At 54.5% G+C, this 17,583-nt stretch overlaps 6 protein-coding genes across 6 annotated transcripts; 3 read left to right on the top strand and 3 right to left on the bottom strand.

Moving 5' to 3' along the window:
* Nucleotides 1-30: 30 nt before the first annotated feature.
* On the bottom strand, nt 31-549 carry NUU61_003149 (RNA-binding protein; the record flags this gene model as incomplete). Its single annotated transcript, XM_056653731.1, has 2 exons — nt 31-168; nt 229-549. 2 exons carry the CDS (start codon nt 547-549, stop codon nt 31-33), a joined length of 459 nt encoding a protein of 152 aa, XP_056514798.1.
* A 446-nt stretch (nt 550-995) lies between these two features.
* sec31 (putative protein transport protein (SEC31)) lies at nt 996-5,248 on the top strand (the record flags this gene model as incomplete). Its single annotated transcript, XM_056653730.1, has 8 exons — nt 996-1,204; nt 1,267-1,383; nt 1,439-1,544; nt 1,604-1,837; nt 1,900-1,986; nt 2,044-4,792; nt 4,848-5,146; nt 5,204-5,248. 8 exons carry the CDS (start codon nt 996-998, stop codon nt 5,246-5,248), a joined length of 3,846 nt encoding a protein of 1,281 aa, XP_056514797.1.
* A 534-nt stretch (nt 5,249-5,782) lies between these two features.
* NUU61_003147 (peroxisomal membrane protein PEX14) lies at nt 5,783-7,063 on the bottom strand (the record flags this gene model as incomplete). The annotated part of the gene is made up of 1 exon (XM_056653729.1): nt 5,783-7,063. One exon carries the CDS (start codon nt 7,061-7,063, stop codon nt 5,783-5,785), a length of 1,281 nt encoding a protein of 426 aa, XP_056514796.1.
* A 957-nt stretch (nt 7,064-8,020) lies between these two features.
* On the top strand, nt 8,021-9,438 carry NUU61_003146 (PAPA-1-like domain-containing protein; the record flags this gene model as incomplete). Its single annotated transcript, XM_056653728.1, has 3 exons — nt 8,021-8,789; nt 8,851-8,957; nt 9,031-9,438. 3 exons carry the CDS (start codon nt 8,021-8,023, stop codon nt 9,436-9,438), a joined length of 1,284 nt encoding a protein of 427 aa, XP_056514795.1.
* A 414-nt stretch (nt 9,439-9,852) lies between these two features.
* On the bottom strand, nt 9,853-10,158 carry NUU61_003145 (uncharacterized protein; the record flags this gene model as incomplete). The annotated part of the gene is made up of 1 exon (XM_056653727.1): nt 9,853-10,158. One exon carries the CDS (start codon nt 10,156-10,158, stop codon nt 9,853-9,855), a length of 306 nt encoding a protein of 101 aa, XP_056514794.1.
* A 310-nt stretch (nt 10,159-10,468) lies between these two features.
* NUU61_003144 (uncharacterized protein) lies at nt 10,469-17,362 on the top strand (the record flags this gene model as incomplete). Its single annotated transcript, XM_056653726.1, has 1 exon — nt 10,469-17,362. One exon carries the CDS (start codon nt 10,469-10,471, stop codon nt 17,360-17,362), a length of 6,894 nt encoding a protein of 2,297 aa, XP_056514793.1.
* Nucleotides 17,363-17,583: the final 221 nt, after the last annotated feature.

The raw sequence follows: 17,583 nt of genomic DNA, 5'->3' as shown, positions 1-17,583 counted from the left end.
TCATCATCATGGCTATCGTAATCGTGTCCTTCACTCGGGCTTGGGCCCGGCAACGTCCAGTTGCTCCAAACCCTGCATCGGGTCTTGGGGCCGGCTGCTTGCAGCCTGGGCCTCTTCGGCTGCCTGCCGGTCCTCCTCGCTGACGGCATATTTGGCCAGGTAGCCCTCCTACGTAAGGATTTCGAGTTAGCCCAGACATCGCGATAGAACACAGCCGGTTTCACGTACCTGTTCCCAGATGGCCGTCTTGCTGCCCAGTCCCTCGTTGGCGTCCTTCTGGGGCTTTGCTGCGGCAACTTTAATGGTTCGCCCGTAGAGCTCGCTGCCGTCCATATTATCGATCGCCTCTTTGGCGTCTTGGGGGAGATCAAACTCCACATATCCGAATCCGCGATGGGTGTCGGTGGAGTTGGGGATGTCGGGCTTGGGCAGTGAGATATCGACCACCTCGCCAAAGGGCACAAATGCTTCGGCCAATGTGTGTGCTGACACTGCCTGGTCGAGACCGCCCACGTACACCGTGCTCTTGAGCCGTGTGGTTTCGCTCATGGTGGATGTGCTGTTTTTGCCCTAGCTCCTTCGCAATGTGCGCTGATTCCGAGGCAGTTGTCCGACGACAACTAAAAGTGTATGGGATGCAGTCGACAGCAAAAAATAAACCCAGAAAGTGTTCCGATCCCGCCTGGAATGCCTGTTCAGTGAATGTCGCAAAGCGGAAGAGGCCTGATATCACGTGCGACAAGCCTCGGGGGGTGTTTTGGCGAGCCCCCAAATGAGTTTAGCGCGGGTTCCCCGGTCCTCCCAAAGTCCCAGGAGGCCACTTGGTTGACTTGTATACTGGGACCTCTTGAGCATCGCACCCCTCCGTTGACAATTATATCTAGGGGCGGATCTTGGTGTCTCTTGCTTTCTCTTGTTGCAGCTTCTCTCTTTTTCCTTTGAATGATTCTTTGACTTTGCTCTGTTTGCCCCTCCTACCCAAACATACCCTCGTCATGGTGCGTCTAAGGGAAATCCCAAGGACGGCTACCTTTGCCTGGTCCCCTGGAGCAGCGTCGCCATTGATCGCCACAGGAACCAGGGCTGGGGCTGTTGATGTCGACTTTTCCAACAAGACATGTCTTGAGCTCTGGGACCTGGGCCTGGACCGCCCAGACGCGAGCGAGGAGCTACAGCCGGTAGCTAAGATCGATACCGACTCGGGGTGAGAGAATCCATTATTAAAATTTCATGATGACTGGCATGCTGATTCAAGGATGTGAATAGTTTCAATGATTTGGCGTGGACCGAGTTCGACAACAGCAAACGTGGCGTGATTGCGGGCGGTTTGGAGAATGGCTCATTGGACCTGTGGAATGCCGATAAGCTGCTTGCTGGGTCCAGGTGGGTTGATACCGTGCTATGATCTATACTCCCGGTGGTAACTGATTGGTTTCAGTGACTCGTTGATGTCGAGGTCCTCCAAACACTCCGCCGCCATCAAGGCTCTCCAATTCAACCCTAAGCACTCGAACCTCCTGGCAACCGGTGGTGCGAATGGCGAGGTATGCTCAACATCGAATTCTTCACACCGATTTGCAACTCGACTGATGAGATGGGGCAGCTGTACATTTCGGACGTGAACAACCTCGAAAACCCGTTCCGGCTGGGGAACGCGGCGGCTCGCACCGATGACATTGACTGCTTGGATTGGAACAAGAAGGTCGCTCATATCCTGGTCACCGGTAGCAGCGCCGGCTTCGTGACTGTCTGGGACGTCAAGACCAAGAAGGAAACTCTGACCCTGAACAACATGAACCGCAAAGCTGTCAGCGCAGTCGCCTGGGACCCTAACAACGTATGTGATGATATACTAAACCATCTGCCTCCCCCCGCGTTGCTAACAACATGTTTGTATAGTCCACCAAGCTCATCACAACGACACCTCTCGACTCAGACCCGATGATCTATGTTTGGGATCTGCGAAACTCCCACGCCCCAGAACGGGTAGGTCGCTATATTTGTATGTCTGCATTCTGTTAGAGGCTGACTTATCCCTTATAGACTCTGCAAGGCCACGAGTCTGGCGTGCTTTCACTTGCTTGGTGCAACCAGGACCCAGATCTCCTTCTCTCTTCCGGCAAAGATAATCGCAACATCTGCTGGAACCCGCAAACCGGCCAGAGCTACGGTGAATTCCCCGTCGTCACCAACTGGACTTTCCAGACTCGCTGGAACCCACACAACCCGAACTTCTTCGCCACTGCGTCGTTCGACGGCAAGATTTCCGTGCAGACCCTTCAGAACACCAAAACCGACACCTCTCAGGCCATTGCCGACCAAAATCAGGCCTTGGATGGTGAGGACTTCTTTGCCAAGGCGCAGACGCAGCCCCAGGTCTCCAAATTTTCCCTTTCCAAGGCTCCTCGGTGGCTCCAACGGCCCTCTGGTGCGTCTTTCGGGTTTGGAGGCCGGGTTGTTTCTATTGGTCTAACTGAGAAGGAACCTCGCCTTTCCAAGATTAAGATTACGCCGTTTGAGGTCGATAAGACTGTTGGCAATGCCACTGAGAGCTTTGAGTCAGCACTGAAGGAGGGCGATATCCGCAGCCTCTGCGAGACCCGAGCTTCGGGCGCATCAAGTGAAGAAGAGAAGGCTGACTGGAAGGTGATCCAGACCTTGCTTTCTGACAACCCCCGACAGAGCCTGGTCGAGTACCTGGGTTTCAAGGACCAGACTGATGAGACCGCCGATAGTCTGGCAAAGCTTGGATTGGAGCAGAAGGACGAAGGAGAAGAAGGAAAGGAAGAGACCAATGGCTCAACTGAGAAGGCCGGCGGGGCAAAGAAGCACAAACGCTTGCAGTCCATGTTCGATGCAAACCCCGAGAGTGATAACTTCCTTTCCGACCTGGCTGCCTCTAAGGGTGCCCGCACCAACAACCCGTTCCAGATTTTCAATGGCTCGGAAAGCGAGGCGGAGCAAAAGATCACTCGAGCATTGCTCTTTGGTGAATTCGAGAAGGCTCTCGATGTCGCCCTCCAAGAAGACCGGATGTCGGATGCGTTCATGATCGCTATCTGCGGTGGCCAGAAGTGCATCGAAAAGGCTCAGGAGTACTACTTCTCTAAGCAGACTGGTGGTCCGAACTACATGCGTCTGCTGGCGTCAATCGTGGGCAAGAACCTTTGGGACGTGGTCCACAACGCGGATCTGTCGAACTGGAAGGAGGTCATGGCCGCGCTGTGCACCTTCGCTGATCAGAAGGAGTTCCCCGACCTCTGCGAGGCGCTCGGCGACCGACTTGAGGAGCAAGTCAGAAACACGGAAGACAAGAGCGCCCGCAAGGATGCCTCTTTCTGCTACCTGGCCGGTTCAAAGCTGGAGAAGGTCGTTGCTATCTGGGTCGAGGAGCTGCGTGAAAATGAGCAAAAGGGAATCGAGAAAGATGCCGACGACTCTACTTTCTCTATCCACGTTCGCGCTTTACAGGGCTTGATCGAGAAGGTGACTATCTTCCGACAGGTCACCAACTTCCAGGATACCGAACGAACCAAGGAGTCCGACTGGCGCCTCAGCAACCTGTACGACAAGTATATCGAGTATGCCGATGTCGTCGCCACCCATGGACGCCTGCAGATTGCCCAGAAGTACCTCGATCTTGTGCCTGAGAAGCACCCGGAAGCCGAGGTGGCTCGCAACCGTATCCAGCTGGCTACGAGACAGCCACCGCAGAAAGCGCAGGCAGCTACCACGGCCCGGGGTGGATACAAGACCCTTCCGCAACAGCCCAATGCTTACCAGCCTCAGCAAACCTTTACCCCGGCTGCACCAGCGGCTCCTTATGCTCCTACGGGTGGTATTCAAAGCCCGTACGCGCCTCCTACGGCGGCCCCTTCGCAGCCGGCCAATCCATATGCTCCCACAACGGCAGCCACGCCATCCCAGCCCCCCAACCCGTACGCCTCTGTCCCTAGCGGTCCTACCGGCGGCTACACGCCAACTGGATACCAGCCAACCCAAGGAATGAGGCCTCCAGCCTACGCCCCTCACTCTGCGTTTGGACAGCCAGCAGGTGCCGCTGTCCCGCCTCCTCCGCGCGCATCTAACCAGTCCCCGGCCAACCACATGACTACATATACCACGGCCACCAACCTTCCGGCATGGAACGATTTGCCCGAGGGCTTTGCCAAGGCTCCTACTTCGCGTCGTGGTACCCCTGCCGCATCCGCTGCCACCATCACCTCCCCGTTCCCCAACCAATCTCCGCCGTTGGCCCAAGGTCCTCCGCCCCCAGGCCCCCCGCGGGCTGGTACTCCCCGGGCACCATCCGTCCCTCCTCCGCCCAAGGGTGGGGCACCCCCACCGCGCATGACCTCGCCCCCTTCGGCCGGCGCGCCTCCGGCTTCGGTTCTTTCTCCTGGGGCTTCTCCGGCGCCACCGGTGAACCCATACGCCTCCCTTCCCCAGTCTCCGCCCATGGCGTCGAGCATGGCACCCCCGGCATCGCTTCCTCGAGGCCCGTCGCCTTACAATGCTCCACCTAGCATGCCGCCGCCCAGCAACCGGTATGCGCCTAACCCGGCGGCTCAGGCTCCAAGCCCCCAGATGCAAACTCGCGGGCCGGTACCTCCCCCGCCTCAGGCAGCGGCTTCCCCATACGCCCCACAGCTCCCGGCGGTAAACCCGTACGCGCCCACTCAGCCTACTGCCATCCAGCCTCCGCCGATGGCTCAGGCCCCGCCGCCACCCCATGGCTCTCGGCCCGGCACTGCCCAGTCGCAGAGAGCAGCTCCCCCGACTCCCAAGTACCGTAAGTTCCATACCGGTTGAAGCTCACTTTTGATAAGCTCGCTGATTTTCTCTAGCCCCCGGTGACCGTTCACACATCCCTGCCAACGCAATGCCTGTGTTCGAGATTCTCGCGGCAGACATGCAGCGTGTCAAGTCCCGGGCTCCATCTTCCTTCAAAGCACAGGTGGATGACGCGGAGCGCCGCCTGAGTATCTTGTTCGACCACTTGAACAACGAGGATCTTCTCAAGCCCAACACTGTGGACGAAATGGCGGACCTGGCGCGTGCCATTCAGGCTCGCGATTACGAGACTGCCCGTGCCATCCACGTCAACATCATGACCAACCGAACGGATGAATGTGGGAACTGGATGGTGAGCAATTTCTCTTGGATTATGTTGGAATGCTGTTACTAACTACGATGATTCTAGGTTGGCGTGAAGCGACTGATCAGCATGAGCCGAGCCACCCCATGAAGTGGGTGTTGGGCCACTGTTTAAGACTTAAAGTCAACTCTATAGAGACGGCATATCCCCTTTGTCAATGAGGGGGGATGCAGGGAATTGGTATAATTTGCGTGCTATCTTTGAATCCCCCCTTTTCTCTTCTATTCTTGAGTGCTTGACTTTCTCAGGCTGTCTTTTCTCTTTTCTTTCTTGTTTATTTTACCATTAATGTCTGCGTACTCTTTTTCGTTGTTCTCCCCCGGGGGTTTAGTCTGTTCAATCACTTGCGCGTCACGAGAAAAGATAAATTCCAATGTTGTCTGAAAGTGATTTAGATGGTCGATGTCATATACAAAGGCTTTAGATTGCTAAATAGATATGCGACTATGTGAAAACATATATTTTCGGATATATCGAGACAACCATCCCTTAGAAATAAATAGAGACATCATAATCCCACATCTTTGCTTGCCATTCCATTCCATTCTATTCTCTGCCTACAGTAGGAAGTATATACAAACCACACCGCTAAAAAGAAGAAGCCATAGCTTCACTACCAATTCCTCACCTTCCTACAGCAGGAATACTACCGAGTCTCCCACCCCGACTGGACGGAAAGTTGCGCGCACTCAGTAACGCACCCTTCACACCACGAATATCAGCCCGGAAGCTTGCAATGGCCTCGTCTTCTGTCTTGCGCACACCGGCAGCGCCACTATCGAATCCTGACATGTTTCCGCCGTAGACCCCGTACGAAGCGCCGGGTGTACTATAGTTGGGCGCGCTGTAGATCAACCCATCACAGTAGTGGTGGAGCTCGGAGAGATGAGAGCGCATCGAGTCATCCAGGGCGCTGGCGTCTTTCTCGGTGTCGGCGAGATCTCGGAGTTGGTTCTGGATAGACTCGAGCCTGGTAAGGTGGGTAGTGACCGCCGTACTTGGTGAAGGCACTGCATTTGGAGAATTCGAGGACTTTGAAGCCGGCGGGAAGTCTGGGCTGGTTTGTGTGGCGACGTCGCGGTGGAAGAGCTCTGTGGGATCGGAGGTGACGGAGTCGGTGTCTTCGTCGGCTTCTTCCTCTTCAGAGGCGGTACGCGATTTGCGGGCTGTGAGATGCGCCGGGATCACCGAGACATTCTGCTCGAGCTTCTCGTTGAGCTTCTGCAGGTTCTCTTGGGCGGTAGTGGCCAGGTCATGGCGCGCGCTCGAGAGGGTTGCCAGCATGGGTTTTACTAGATATTCGCTCGTGCTATACGCGGTGGCGCCGAGACCCGCGGCACCGTAGAGCGTGTAGAGTACACTGCGCATCGTGACTAGTGGCGGTGGTTTGGACTGCTCGTATAGGAATTCCGGGTAGGTGATGATCGGGGGCACGTCGCGCGGAATCGAGGCGGGTGTGGCCGCAGAGGGCGAGGGCGACATTGCGTCGGAGGGCGCGGGTGCAGATGTCAGAGAGGAAGAGGAAGAGGGAGAGGAAGAAGATTGGGCCTGATCGGGGGACGACTGTGTTGCTTCTTCCCGTGTCTTGCTCTCGGCAGCGTCCCCGCTATCGCTGCTCGCCTCGACGTTTCGGGACACACCGAGGAGCTGTTGAATCTCGACAGAGTTCAGGCCTTTGGATTCGAGAAACGAGATCTTGCGATCAGTGGGTGCATAACGGATTGATTCATCTTCCAGGAACCGGGATGCTTGGTCTAGCAGGTCTGGTCGTGTGGATGCGGATGCGATGGCGGGCGCAGCGTCGGAGCTCGGCGACGGTGAGGATGACGAGGATGGGCCTGAATCAGGCGCATTGCCTGGCCGTTGCCACGAGGAAATAGAGGGTGGTTTTGTTGAATCTGACATGATGTTTGGCGAGTAGGAGAGAGGAAGTGAAGAGTTGAGAGTAGAGCAGGGAACTTCCCCAGGCTCATGTGAGCCGACCTCGGCTGTTGCCAACTCGGACTCCACCGCGCCAACTACACTCTGACTTGACTCCCAGGATTATCAAAACCATTGATTGCCAGAATTTGCTAAGAGGAAAATATAGACATCTTGTAATGGCTAATGTAGGTATTTTTCTAATTATTTTTTTGATTATTTCTCTAATGTGGGGATTGTGCAAGCAGGAGATTCTATAATGACCCTATGTTGCACTGAGAAGTTCCTGCACAGGATCCAGTGCCAGGATAAATTGAGATTCTCATACTAGTTGCTATACTCATAAATGTAGCATCGTGACTATTCCCATTGATCTAAATATGATTCCATAGAAGTATGCACATCTCCAAGCCTGACCGCCCGGCAGAATGGTGCGGTAGCTTCATTCGTTCATCCGGCGTCAGCGACACCGTTTGGAGATCGGAAACTTTGCAAGTCCAACGCCCCGGTGAGTTACCCCTGCTGGGCCCCTCGGGGCCTGTGTCCCTCTTTTATCCTTTGCGTTCTGGCCCAATGCATCCCAATTCTCCCACAATCCGGGTCAAATTCAGCTAGGAGACCATCCCAACATCCCCTGTCACTTGCGCGTTGTTCGCACGTCGAAAGCTCCGACGCGGTGGCCTGACCCTGTGGCTTCCCGGTTTGCAGGTGTCAAGACACTCCTCCGGTGGCATGAAGTGATTGGGTTCTGGGACATCGCAGTCTTCCAGTGCTTCCTTCCCCGCATCGTATCTCATCGCTGGAGGGTTTTGTTGATTTCTACTGCCACACACCTTGCTGGTGATCTCCTCTGTGCTGCACCGTCTATTTCCCTCAGCTTCTACCCCCAGCTTTACTTAGACCCTTCCACCCAATCTCATTCATTCGGGCATTATTCCCATCATGCTGCTCCGTCGCTCTCGTCGATCGAGAGGAGCTGCCGAAGAGGCTCCTGAATCGGAGGCTAATGTGGGAACCAGGTCTACGCGGCAAACTCGGAGTGCTGCTGCTTCTTGGGCGACACCCTCACCCTCACCATTGGAAGACTCTACCCAGGAGCCATCCAGATCTCTCCGTCTCACCCTCAAAATGCCTTCCGGCAAGCTGCGAGAGGCGACGGGTGGCCGCTCTGGCCGGCGCTCAATCAATGTCTTCGAAGAGAATCCCATTGTGTCGGGACCGCGGACCAGTCGAAACCGCAAGAGAATCGTGGAGGTGCCCACGAGTGATGATGAGGATGATGACATCGACGATCAAGAAGAAGACGAAGTCGACGATGAAGACGCCCCCGGAGAGGATGACGAGGACGCTGATGCGGACGGTGATATGGACATGGATGATGCTCCCCCGCAAGCACCTGCCAGACGACAGGCCAAGGCAACTGCTCCCACTCGCGGGAAAGTGCCCAAGAGTGTGGAAGCCAAGGAGATGGAGGTGGATGAAGAGGAGGAAGATGAGGAAGTTTCCGACACTGATTCTGATGCTGAGGGCGAGCCCGATGATCAGGATGAGAGCGCAGTCCCGGAGACCAACGTCGACGACCTGGACGAAGAAGACGAGGAACTTGAAATGGACGAAGAACTCGACGAAGATGGGCTCCCCATTGATAACGGCAAGATGACCAAGCGACAGCGTGGAAACCTGGGGAATGATTTCCTGCAGCTTCCGATGGGTAAGAGGACCGCACTGAGTCAAACAAAACTTCCCTCCACACTGAGCTGATCCGTCGACAGAACCCCAGGTTAAGAAACATCTGACAGCCGAGGAGCGCGCCATGCGACGGACCGAGATGGCTCGGCGAAGGAAGAACCTGAGTGAGAAGCGGAATGAAGAAGAAAAGGTAAGTTACATCATACGATACGCATTGGGTTTGGACCCAATGAATACAGAGCGGAAACTAAATTCGACATCAGATGGATACGATCAACCGATTGCTCCGAAAGCAACCTCCCAAACGGCGCGGCCGAGCTGCGGCCGTTGAAGGTGCCGATGGCACGCCCGCCGACCAGGAGGCTCCGGAGCCCGAGAAAGCGGACCCAACAATGGTGCGATGGATCAGTAACTCGAAAGATTGCACTCTCAGTGTGCCAGAAGAATGGTTGGGCACGCCCGCTGGCAGGCTGTTTGGCGCTCCCCCCTGCTCAAGGGAACGGAAAGCTAGTGGAGGAGCTCTGATATGGCATACATACTCGACAGGGATCACAACGAAACGAGGCGTACTGGATACTGGGGAATGGGTCGGATCATCTTCGTTCTGGAGGCTATTACATTTTGGCTCTCCGTGTACAATGGAACTGGCGTTCAAATATGTGTTGGTTTAGAATATCGGAAAATACGCATACGGAATGGAAAATGCTTGCATTCTGATTCTATACGTAGTGCTTCCCGTCTCATAGGCAAAGCATTTTTGCTTTGGAGTTGCCGAGTACCCTGGATATATGAGGACCACTTGTGGTATCCTGAGATATACGGGACCCCACGACATTATGTTTCTCTGCACATTCTATCCGACCTTCTCGCCCTTTTGCCCGCACAACCCGCGGGATATAGTTTTTCTTAAGCATTGACCTGCAGGGTGCTGGTAGTATGCCCATCCCAGCGAGACTGGCGCAATGGGAGGACGGTAACCCAAGGCGGCATGAAATATCCTCTGTGGATAGTAGGGCGTAAGTAAATACAGGCTGGAAGACCCGCAGCCTGTCTTTTGATTTCAGATTCCATGTCATGTCGCCTTGTTAATTTTCCGCCCCCGGTTTCGAGCCAGCAGCTGCGGCTTGGGCCTGGGATTGTGACGAAGCCGAGGGCTGGCTGGACGCATTGGCATCTTGCTTGGACAAAGAAGACTGGCGAGCATTTGCCTTCTCGAACTCGAGTTGCTGGAAGGCCGGTTGGAATGTGTAGTAACCTGTGTCCGATAAAAGAAGAATTGGGGCGGTTAGTGCTGCACGATCAACGGATGGTAATTGGGTGTCGATGGAAATAGTACCTGTGAAAACGCCCACGCCAATAGCGAGGACTGCGGGGAGAAAGTTGCGACTCATCGTGGAGGATTGGAGGAAATTGCTCGCGTAGAGAAGCGGAGCAAAAGAAAAGATGGTCGACGTTGGGGGGTGAGTAGGTGATAACGGCGAGAATCGGTTATCGGCGATTAACGCGTCGAGAATTGTTCGCTTATTGACGCGTCGCAAATTCCCTTCATTCACACTGGCACTGACTCGACTAGTCTCCCACGGGTTCTCTTGTGCGGGTATTTTGTCTATTCATTCTTATGATAACTGGCCATTGTCCAAGCTTCCGCAGTCCTGAATGTCGCCAATGAGTTGCTAGAGACATGGGCGATCCCCGCCAAGGATGCAAATGGAATCATGGCGGGAACGAGGATTTGTCCCGGACTCGGACGAGGAGGATGGATTCGACTCTCTGGATTTGAAGAAGACGAACGCTGGCAACGATAGTCATGACGACGAGCTCGATTATATCACTGTCCCTTCCTCCACGCCGGCCAATGCGAAGGATGCCGTGAAGGGACCACGCCCAGAAACCGGCTCGATTACGCTCTCAGACATCGAGGAGACACTTCAGGGTACCGAAGAGAAAGAAAAGGGTGTTTCATACTCCGTTGCGAGTTCAACAGCCGAGGATGGCCAGGCGGAGAAGCAGACTACGCAGTCTTCAGACACCGTGGATGGAGAAAGGGATCATTCAAGGGACGCTTTTGACGATGATGAGACACCTAAACCACGTACGGCTCGCAAGAAATATGGAAAGCGTTCATCCTCGACCAAATTCACGAACCTCCATACTCCCCAGTCGCGCAATACCCCAGAAAAGCAAGCACGCAGCATATGGGACTTCCCTAGTTCACCACCACAAGGAGACGAGCGTCTGTTGGATTCCCCAAGCCTTGGTTCTGCGCCAAACCATACCAATCCCGAGCAATTGGCTCGACTGCAATCCCCCCAGAGACCACAGACCCCACGGGCCAAACCACCGCGTGATGTATGGAGCGTTCAGAGCTCTTCGGATGATGAATTAGCCCTGGACACACGGCCTGCGCCGAAAGCACTGCAGCGGTCCATTCTCGCCGTGGAGGTCAGAAATATGCCGCAGCAAAAAGACTCAGATGACGAGTCCCCGTTGTCTTCGCCGCCATCGAACGTCGGCTCTGAGCCCGATGCTAACGACTCTGGCGAGAAGCAGACAGCGGCCGCAACACCTCCCCATCAAGATGCTGATCCCATGGACGGACTGTCTCCGCAAGATGTTCACGGCGACCTTCTGGGATCTCCCGAGTTAGCGCCTGCCCAAAGAAGGTTCAGAGAGCGCAAATTTAACCAGCTCCATCCGTACCTCTGGGAGGACGCTCATTACCAAAAGCAGATGAAAGATGGAGGCTATAGACCCGTGCGCGCTCCTCGGCCGCTGCAACAACCGCAACAGACAACAGATGAAAGCCAGGAGCAGGATTCATATAATCCAAATCAATTCCAGTCAAGCCCCGTTCGCGAGGAGAATCTCCCTCCTCCGCGGTCTGCACGGCACAAACTATCTCCTCATCGGCAAGCGCATGTGGTCAAGCGACGCAAGATATCACACGTTGGCTCCGCAGACAACCCGCATCGGTCCCATGCTGAGCTCGAAGCTCGGGGGGCGATTGACAGCACCACGGCGCAGAGCCGTCGCATCAGTCTATCTATATGGGATATTTCGCCCAGCCCTCCACGTTCAGGGGATACGTCTCCGGCAGCAAGAACTTCACGTGCCCCCGAAGGATTTCGCTTTCCTCTTGGATTTTCGCCTCCGGCGGCCACGGCGTCTCCCAAGCAACAAGAACCGAGGCCACAAGAGGCAGAAGACACCAACAGAGCAGCATCTCTTGGTCCGAATGGCAATGATGTCGAAGCGCTGTCCTCATCAAGCAGCCAGCAGGGTTCCGATGATGAATCTGAGCCCGGTGACAGCGAAGAGCGTCTTGTGCACCGACTACAGCGAAAAACGCGGGGAGTTTTACCTGCCTCATATCACCGCATCGAATTGAAAAACCAAGAAAAGAATCAGATGCATACATGGCGAGATCGTCCTGCTGCTTCGCAAAGGGCAGATGCCAAGGGTGTTGCGCGAAAGGTGACTCGAAAACCTAGTCTTTCAGGACCGTCAAGCCCACCACGGCAGAATGCCTTTTTCGACCTGGAAGATTCTGAGGATGACGATAGTGCTGGTGTTCAAAACGCCCATGAAAACCGCAGCAGTCCACCAAATCAAGATGAATCTCAGAGAATGGCTGATCTGGGACTCGCAGACTCGTTCCGTCAAGATGGCGATGATATCCCCGAGGACAATCGCATCGACTACATGTTTGCACCCGTCTCCCGCGGGCCCACTGGTCCTCGCAAGAAAGGAAGTTTGAAGCGACAGAAGTCAAAGGAGATCGCAAATCTGGACGAAAGACAACGGAAAAAAGCGCGCCTAAAGCGGCAAACCAGGCTCACCGATGCTTCGTATGGAGGACGCAGAGCGAAACAATCTTCATCTTCAAAGGTATCTGTACCGAGGCTAGGCATTTTGGATGCCCCAGATGTTGCTACACGGCCTCCTAAGGAGCAGCCTCAGTTCCTCAGGGTTGCTGCAAGAAGAGTTCGCTCCCGTCGAGATGGAGGGAGACGAAGCCCGACTCGAAAATTCCTCAAATTGGGCTCAAAGGATGACACGACAGACGCTAACGAGTCTCTGCGAGAATGGCGGAGAGGAGCAATACGGCAGAGCAAAATCAGTCTACCTCAGCCTCGACCTCGCAAACGTCAGCCACTGGTGGATCTTTCGTCCAGTGGCCCACGCGCCATAACAAATGTCCAAAACACTCGAATACCAAGCCACTTTGCTGCCACAGATCCCGACACAGTGCTACCGGATGATGCGCCAGAGCCACCGGAGCAAGCTCCACGCGCGGATGGTCCAGTACCCGACGTAGCATCCAACGAAAACAAGGGCCCTGGCCAACCGGCTCAGCCGGAGAAGCGAGGCATTCAATGGGTTGCTCGCAGAAATGTTGCGATCTCATCTCTAAAGAGAAATAATGCCCGACCCGCTGCGATCAGTCTAGCAGGGCCTGCCGTAAGTCGGCAGGTCTCTCCGGCCGAGTTCCGCCAGTCACTGTCTTTGCTCAATCGTGACTTCCGAAGCAGACGCACGTCCCGGACATACAGGCCTAGCTTGACCCTGGATCGGTATTTGTCTGATAGTGGATCTGCAAGTGCTGCAACCAAAACCACCCCGAAACCTGTTCCAGTCAGGAACACAGTTTCCCAGTCCCAGCCGCGCCCTGTCCGCCGTCGTGGAAGAAAGCAGACTCCCAGGCACATCAATCTTGACTCGGGCGAGTTTCACCAAAACCAAGATCCCATAACAGTGGATTCTGATGACTCTAACCCTCCTACTGTGCCCCACAAGGCGCACGCGCGCTCTTCTGCTTCAAGTATAGGTGGATTGTTCAACTGGAAGCGCTCTTATCTAATTGACTTCGGAATCACGCCTTTGCGTGACGGCACATTCTTCCATGAGTCTACCTTCATAGGGAGCGGGGAGTTCTCTCGCTCATTGGAAGTTTTAAAACGGGACTTGGACCGGGATGCCGGGTCTATATCCATCGAAGCTGGTGAGCGGTCATTTCAATGGGGTGTCTGGAATGATACAGTGTCTTCAGAATTGGGCCATGCCTTTGACGTCATCATCGAGAATGTTGAGCAAAGTGCTGTAACCTCACCAGAAATGGGCCCTGGACCATCTTTAACGTCAGCGTCCATCGTTTACCGGTCACTGATCAAGTATGTCACGAAAGCTTTGCAATTCATTGATCCTGTGGATCGGACGGGCTTTGTCTCCCGAGCAATTGGCCTTGTTTGCAAGCTCAAAGATCCCCTGGTTGCCTTCGTCACCGGCAGCGAGTACAACACAAAGGGTCTTGTGAAGATTGCAGCCTATAATTTGGTGTTTGCGAACCAGATCCATCAAGTGGCTTCCCACAGCCTCGTGAGCCCAGTTCTTGCTGGAGAAGCCCTGGATCTCACCAAGACCTCCGCCAAGGACGTTGCTGCGTTTATCTCTCGCGAAGCATGTTTGGCCGAAATTCGGCGGCTGATCGAAGACAACAAGAAAGCGGAGTGGCGCGAAATGGGTCTTCGTGAAGACTATCCATCAGCGGAAGCTTATGTTATCACCAAGCAGCTGTTGCACGGCTCTGAGCATTTCAAAGGTTATTTTGAAGAGCTCCAGTTTGAGGCCTGCGCCAGTGGCATAACCTCTGATCAGAAGAATGTCAGCGATTTGGAACTTGGATGGCAGGGACTTTTTACTTTCTTGCCTCTCAATGAAATCAATCCCCTTGGGATTGCGCGCAGTGGATCTCGATTTCAAGACGGCCATGAAAACTGGAATCTCATCAAACAGTTCTTGTCTCCTGTCCTGGATTACTTTGAAACCAACTCTGCGACTCAGCCCATCTCGTACAATACCTACTGTCGAGCTCTCTTCCACCGATGCCATCGTATCATCAATGCCTGGGGCTGGCGGGACTGCAAGCCTATTCTCGACACGCTTTACGACTTCTTTGCCAAGAACACGGTGTACAACTTGAGACTTGAAGAAAGTCGCGGATCTCCTTCCTTCCTTGACGAGCTGGATGGCAATCCCTCCTTGGATGCCCAACCTGGAGAACCATGCTTCCACACATTGCTCAAGATCATCGCCAGTGGTCTGCGCTTCCTAGCCCAGCAATACAATGAGAGGAAGATCCGCAATTTCGCTTGGCGCCTGTTGCCAAACCACGGCAAAATGTACCCGAAGGAGAAGCCCCTGCGGCATGAAGACCTCGATGCATTAAGAAACCACCATGACCTCCTTTGCACCCTGTACTGGGCTGTCCCTGACGGATGCCGTCCCCGTGTGGAAGCAATTCGCGATCTAGTTCATCCCGCCATCTCGCATCGCGAAACATGCAGCATAAGCCTTCGCTCTTGGATGAGGCTGGTTCGATTCAAGCTTTCCACAAACGAGGACATATCGGGATTGGATCCGTTCGCAGACTGGTACGGCTACTTTGTGATGGAACTGCGGCAGCAACATTCGTATGCTCGGAAGGAGATCGAGGCGCAGAGCAAGAATGACAGTCGAATCTCTCAGCAGCTCATTGAGAGCACGATCTCACAAAATCAGCGCCCGTTCGAATCATTGCTCAGCGCGGCACTCGATGGGATGCAGGCGGCTGTCAAACAAGCGCCATCGTTGGAGCATGCTCACAGACTAGTTTCAAAGACTCCTTTCGACTCCATAATAGGCTTGTTCAACCCCAAGCTTGCGCGGGTGAACGTGGTTGTGTCCAAGGGTTTGCAAGTAATGTTGGCTTATGCACATAAAGACGCTAGCGCTGAACCTGCTTCTGCTGCGCCTGCGTTCGCAGCCGTCGATGAGGATAGCCAGGAATTCGGGGATTGGTCTGCCATTGAAGCTGTTTTGGGCCAGCAAGAATCTCCAAGCGAGGAGATCGAGTATGTGAAGAAAGTTTTCCATCCGATCGTTTCTCGCCTTGTGTCAAACTGTTTCGGTGAAGACCACTGTCCCGAAGATGCAATTCTCCTGAACGTCGTGGACTGCTGGACATCTATTGCCCAAGTACTGGTTCGACATGGGCTTCGACACTGGGACAACTACCTTAGCGAGCATGGTGACGAGTCCTGGGAACGACTCCGGAAGACGATTCAGACCAGAAAGTTTGCACCCCAGTTCTTAGTCGCATGCATCGAGAAAGACACGCAGACTTTGTCCGATTGCCGAATCCAAGTAATGCGCATGTGGATGTCGTCGTTGGTTGAGCGCTCTTCAATGCTGAAATTCCAACATCGTTTGACGGCCGTGCTCCTTAATAAAGCTTCCTCCGATCCTTTGCTCGTGAATATTCCATTCTCCAAGGACAAAGCGGACCATCAGTACTCGATCTCGTTGGAAGAACTCAGCGCAAGGCGACTGTCTCTTCTATCAAGTCTGCTGTCAAACATGCGCGAACATCTCCAGCACCTCGAACTTGCTGGCAGCCGGGACTTCTCAGTCACGAAACAAGAATACTCTGAGCTGCTCCAGCTCCTGATGGCAGCCATGAAAAGCAACTATCGCGAACTAGGAAACGGGGCCACCGAGTCCGCCCAAGGAGCATATGTCGACTTTGTGCATCGCGTAATCGGGTTCCTGCAGCAACACACGAGCGACATCCGGCCTATTGACCCCTTCTTCACCGATCCGGCGTCGTTCCCCTTGCCGTCCAGCGACCCGCGCTACATCGTCGCCAAGCTCAAACGCTACGAGCCGAAGCTCACGTCCAGCAAAGAGGTCCAGACCCTCACCATCTTCATCCAGAGCATCTCGGAGCGCGCCGCTATTGACGGCCAACAGGGTTATTTGGTGGACCAGCTGCACACGTCGATGAAAGACACCTACGAAGCCGGAGACCCCGAGAGGCCGACGTTGCGCGCCACCCTCCTGCAGTGCGTCTTCCCGGCCTACCTCGAATCTACATTCCGCAACCGCGCCGCCTGGATCCTCGGCCGCCCCGTCATCCAGACAATCGCACTTGAATTCAAGGACCTGATGCTCAACCTGAACACTACGGACCCGGCCTGTGTCTCTTCACTCGTGAGGATCTTCGGTGCCGTCTTCGAATCCTCGTTCCGTGCCCTGCATCCCCTCTCCACTCGTCCAAACCGACTGAATGACCCCACAGTTTTGTCCATGCTCGCTGCTTTCCTGGATATGGCTTCGTCCGCTCTAGTCGTGATCGACTACATCAACCGCATCGCCGGCGCCGAGTGTCTCATCGCTCAAGTCCAGTGGCTCCACCAGTTCACCGTTGCCATTTCCGACCACTTACCCAGCCACAATGTACCCACTACCGCGCATCCAGTCACCGCTATGATCCAGCTTGCAGAGCCGCCGACAAGTACCGCGCCTTCGACTCATGCCCCATTCATTATCCAGGCCCGCTGCCTCGCCCTGGAAGATCTCCAGTCTTATCTCAGGAGATGGTCTTTCCATGAAGGTCGGTACTATTTTACTCGGCCGGGCCATGAGTCGCAGGAGATCAGCGTTGAGCCAGAGATAGCATCGGTCATAGACAGTAGAGCGAAGGCGCTCTGTGCATTCAAGGAAGCTGCTAGTCGATTTACAGAGCGGACGACGAAGCTACAGTTGGTTCCGCTGTGAAAAGGGAGAGAGAGAGAGAGAGATCTGGTGTGATTATAATTATGATTATATACGCCTTTTTTGTGTTTTTAGGGCTGGAGTCACCAGGGTGTCGTATTTGGGATACTTTTTTTGCTGGGCTCCGGCGCATGGCGTTTGTCGCGATGGGGAAAAGTAATTGTCGAGGGATCGAGGCATCCGGCCCTGCGAGATTGCGTGTATCTTACCTAGACATGTCGGAT

The sequence above is a fragment of the Penicillium alfredii genome (genome assembly GCF_028826965.1).
Source record: "Penicillium alfredii strain IBT 34128 chromosome Unknown utg000004l_segment0_segment0, whole genome shotgun sequence".
NCBI lineage: Eukaryota > Fungi > Ascomycota > Eurotiomycetes > Eurotiales > Aspergillaceae > Penicillium > Penicillium alfredii.
This window is presented reverse-complemented; position numbering and strand designations above follow the sequence as displayed.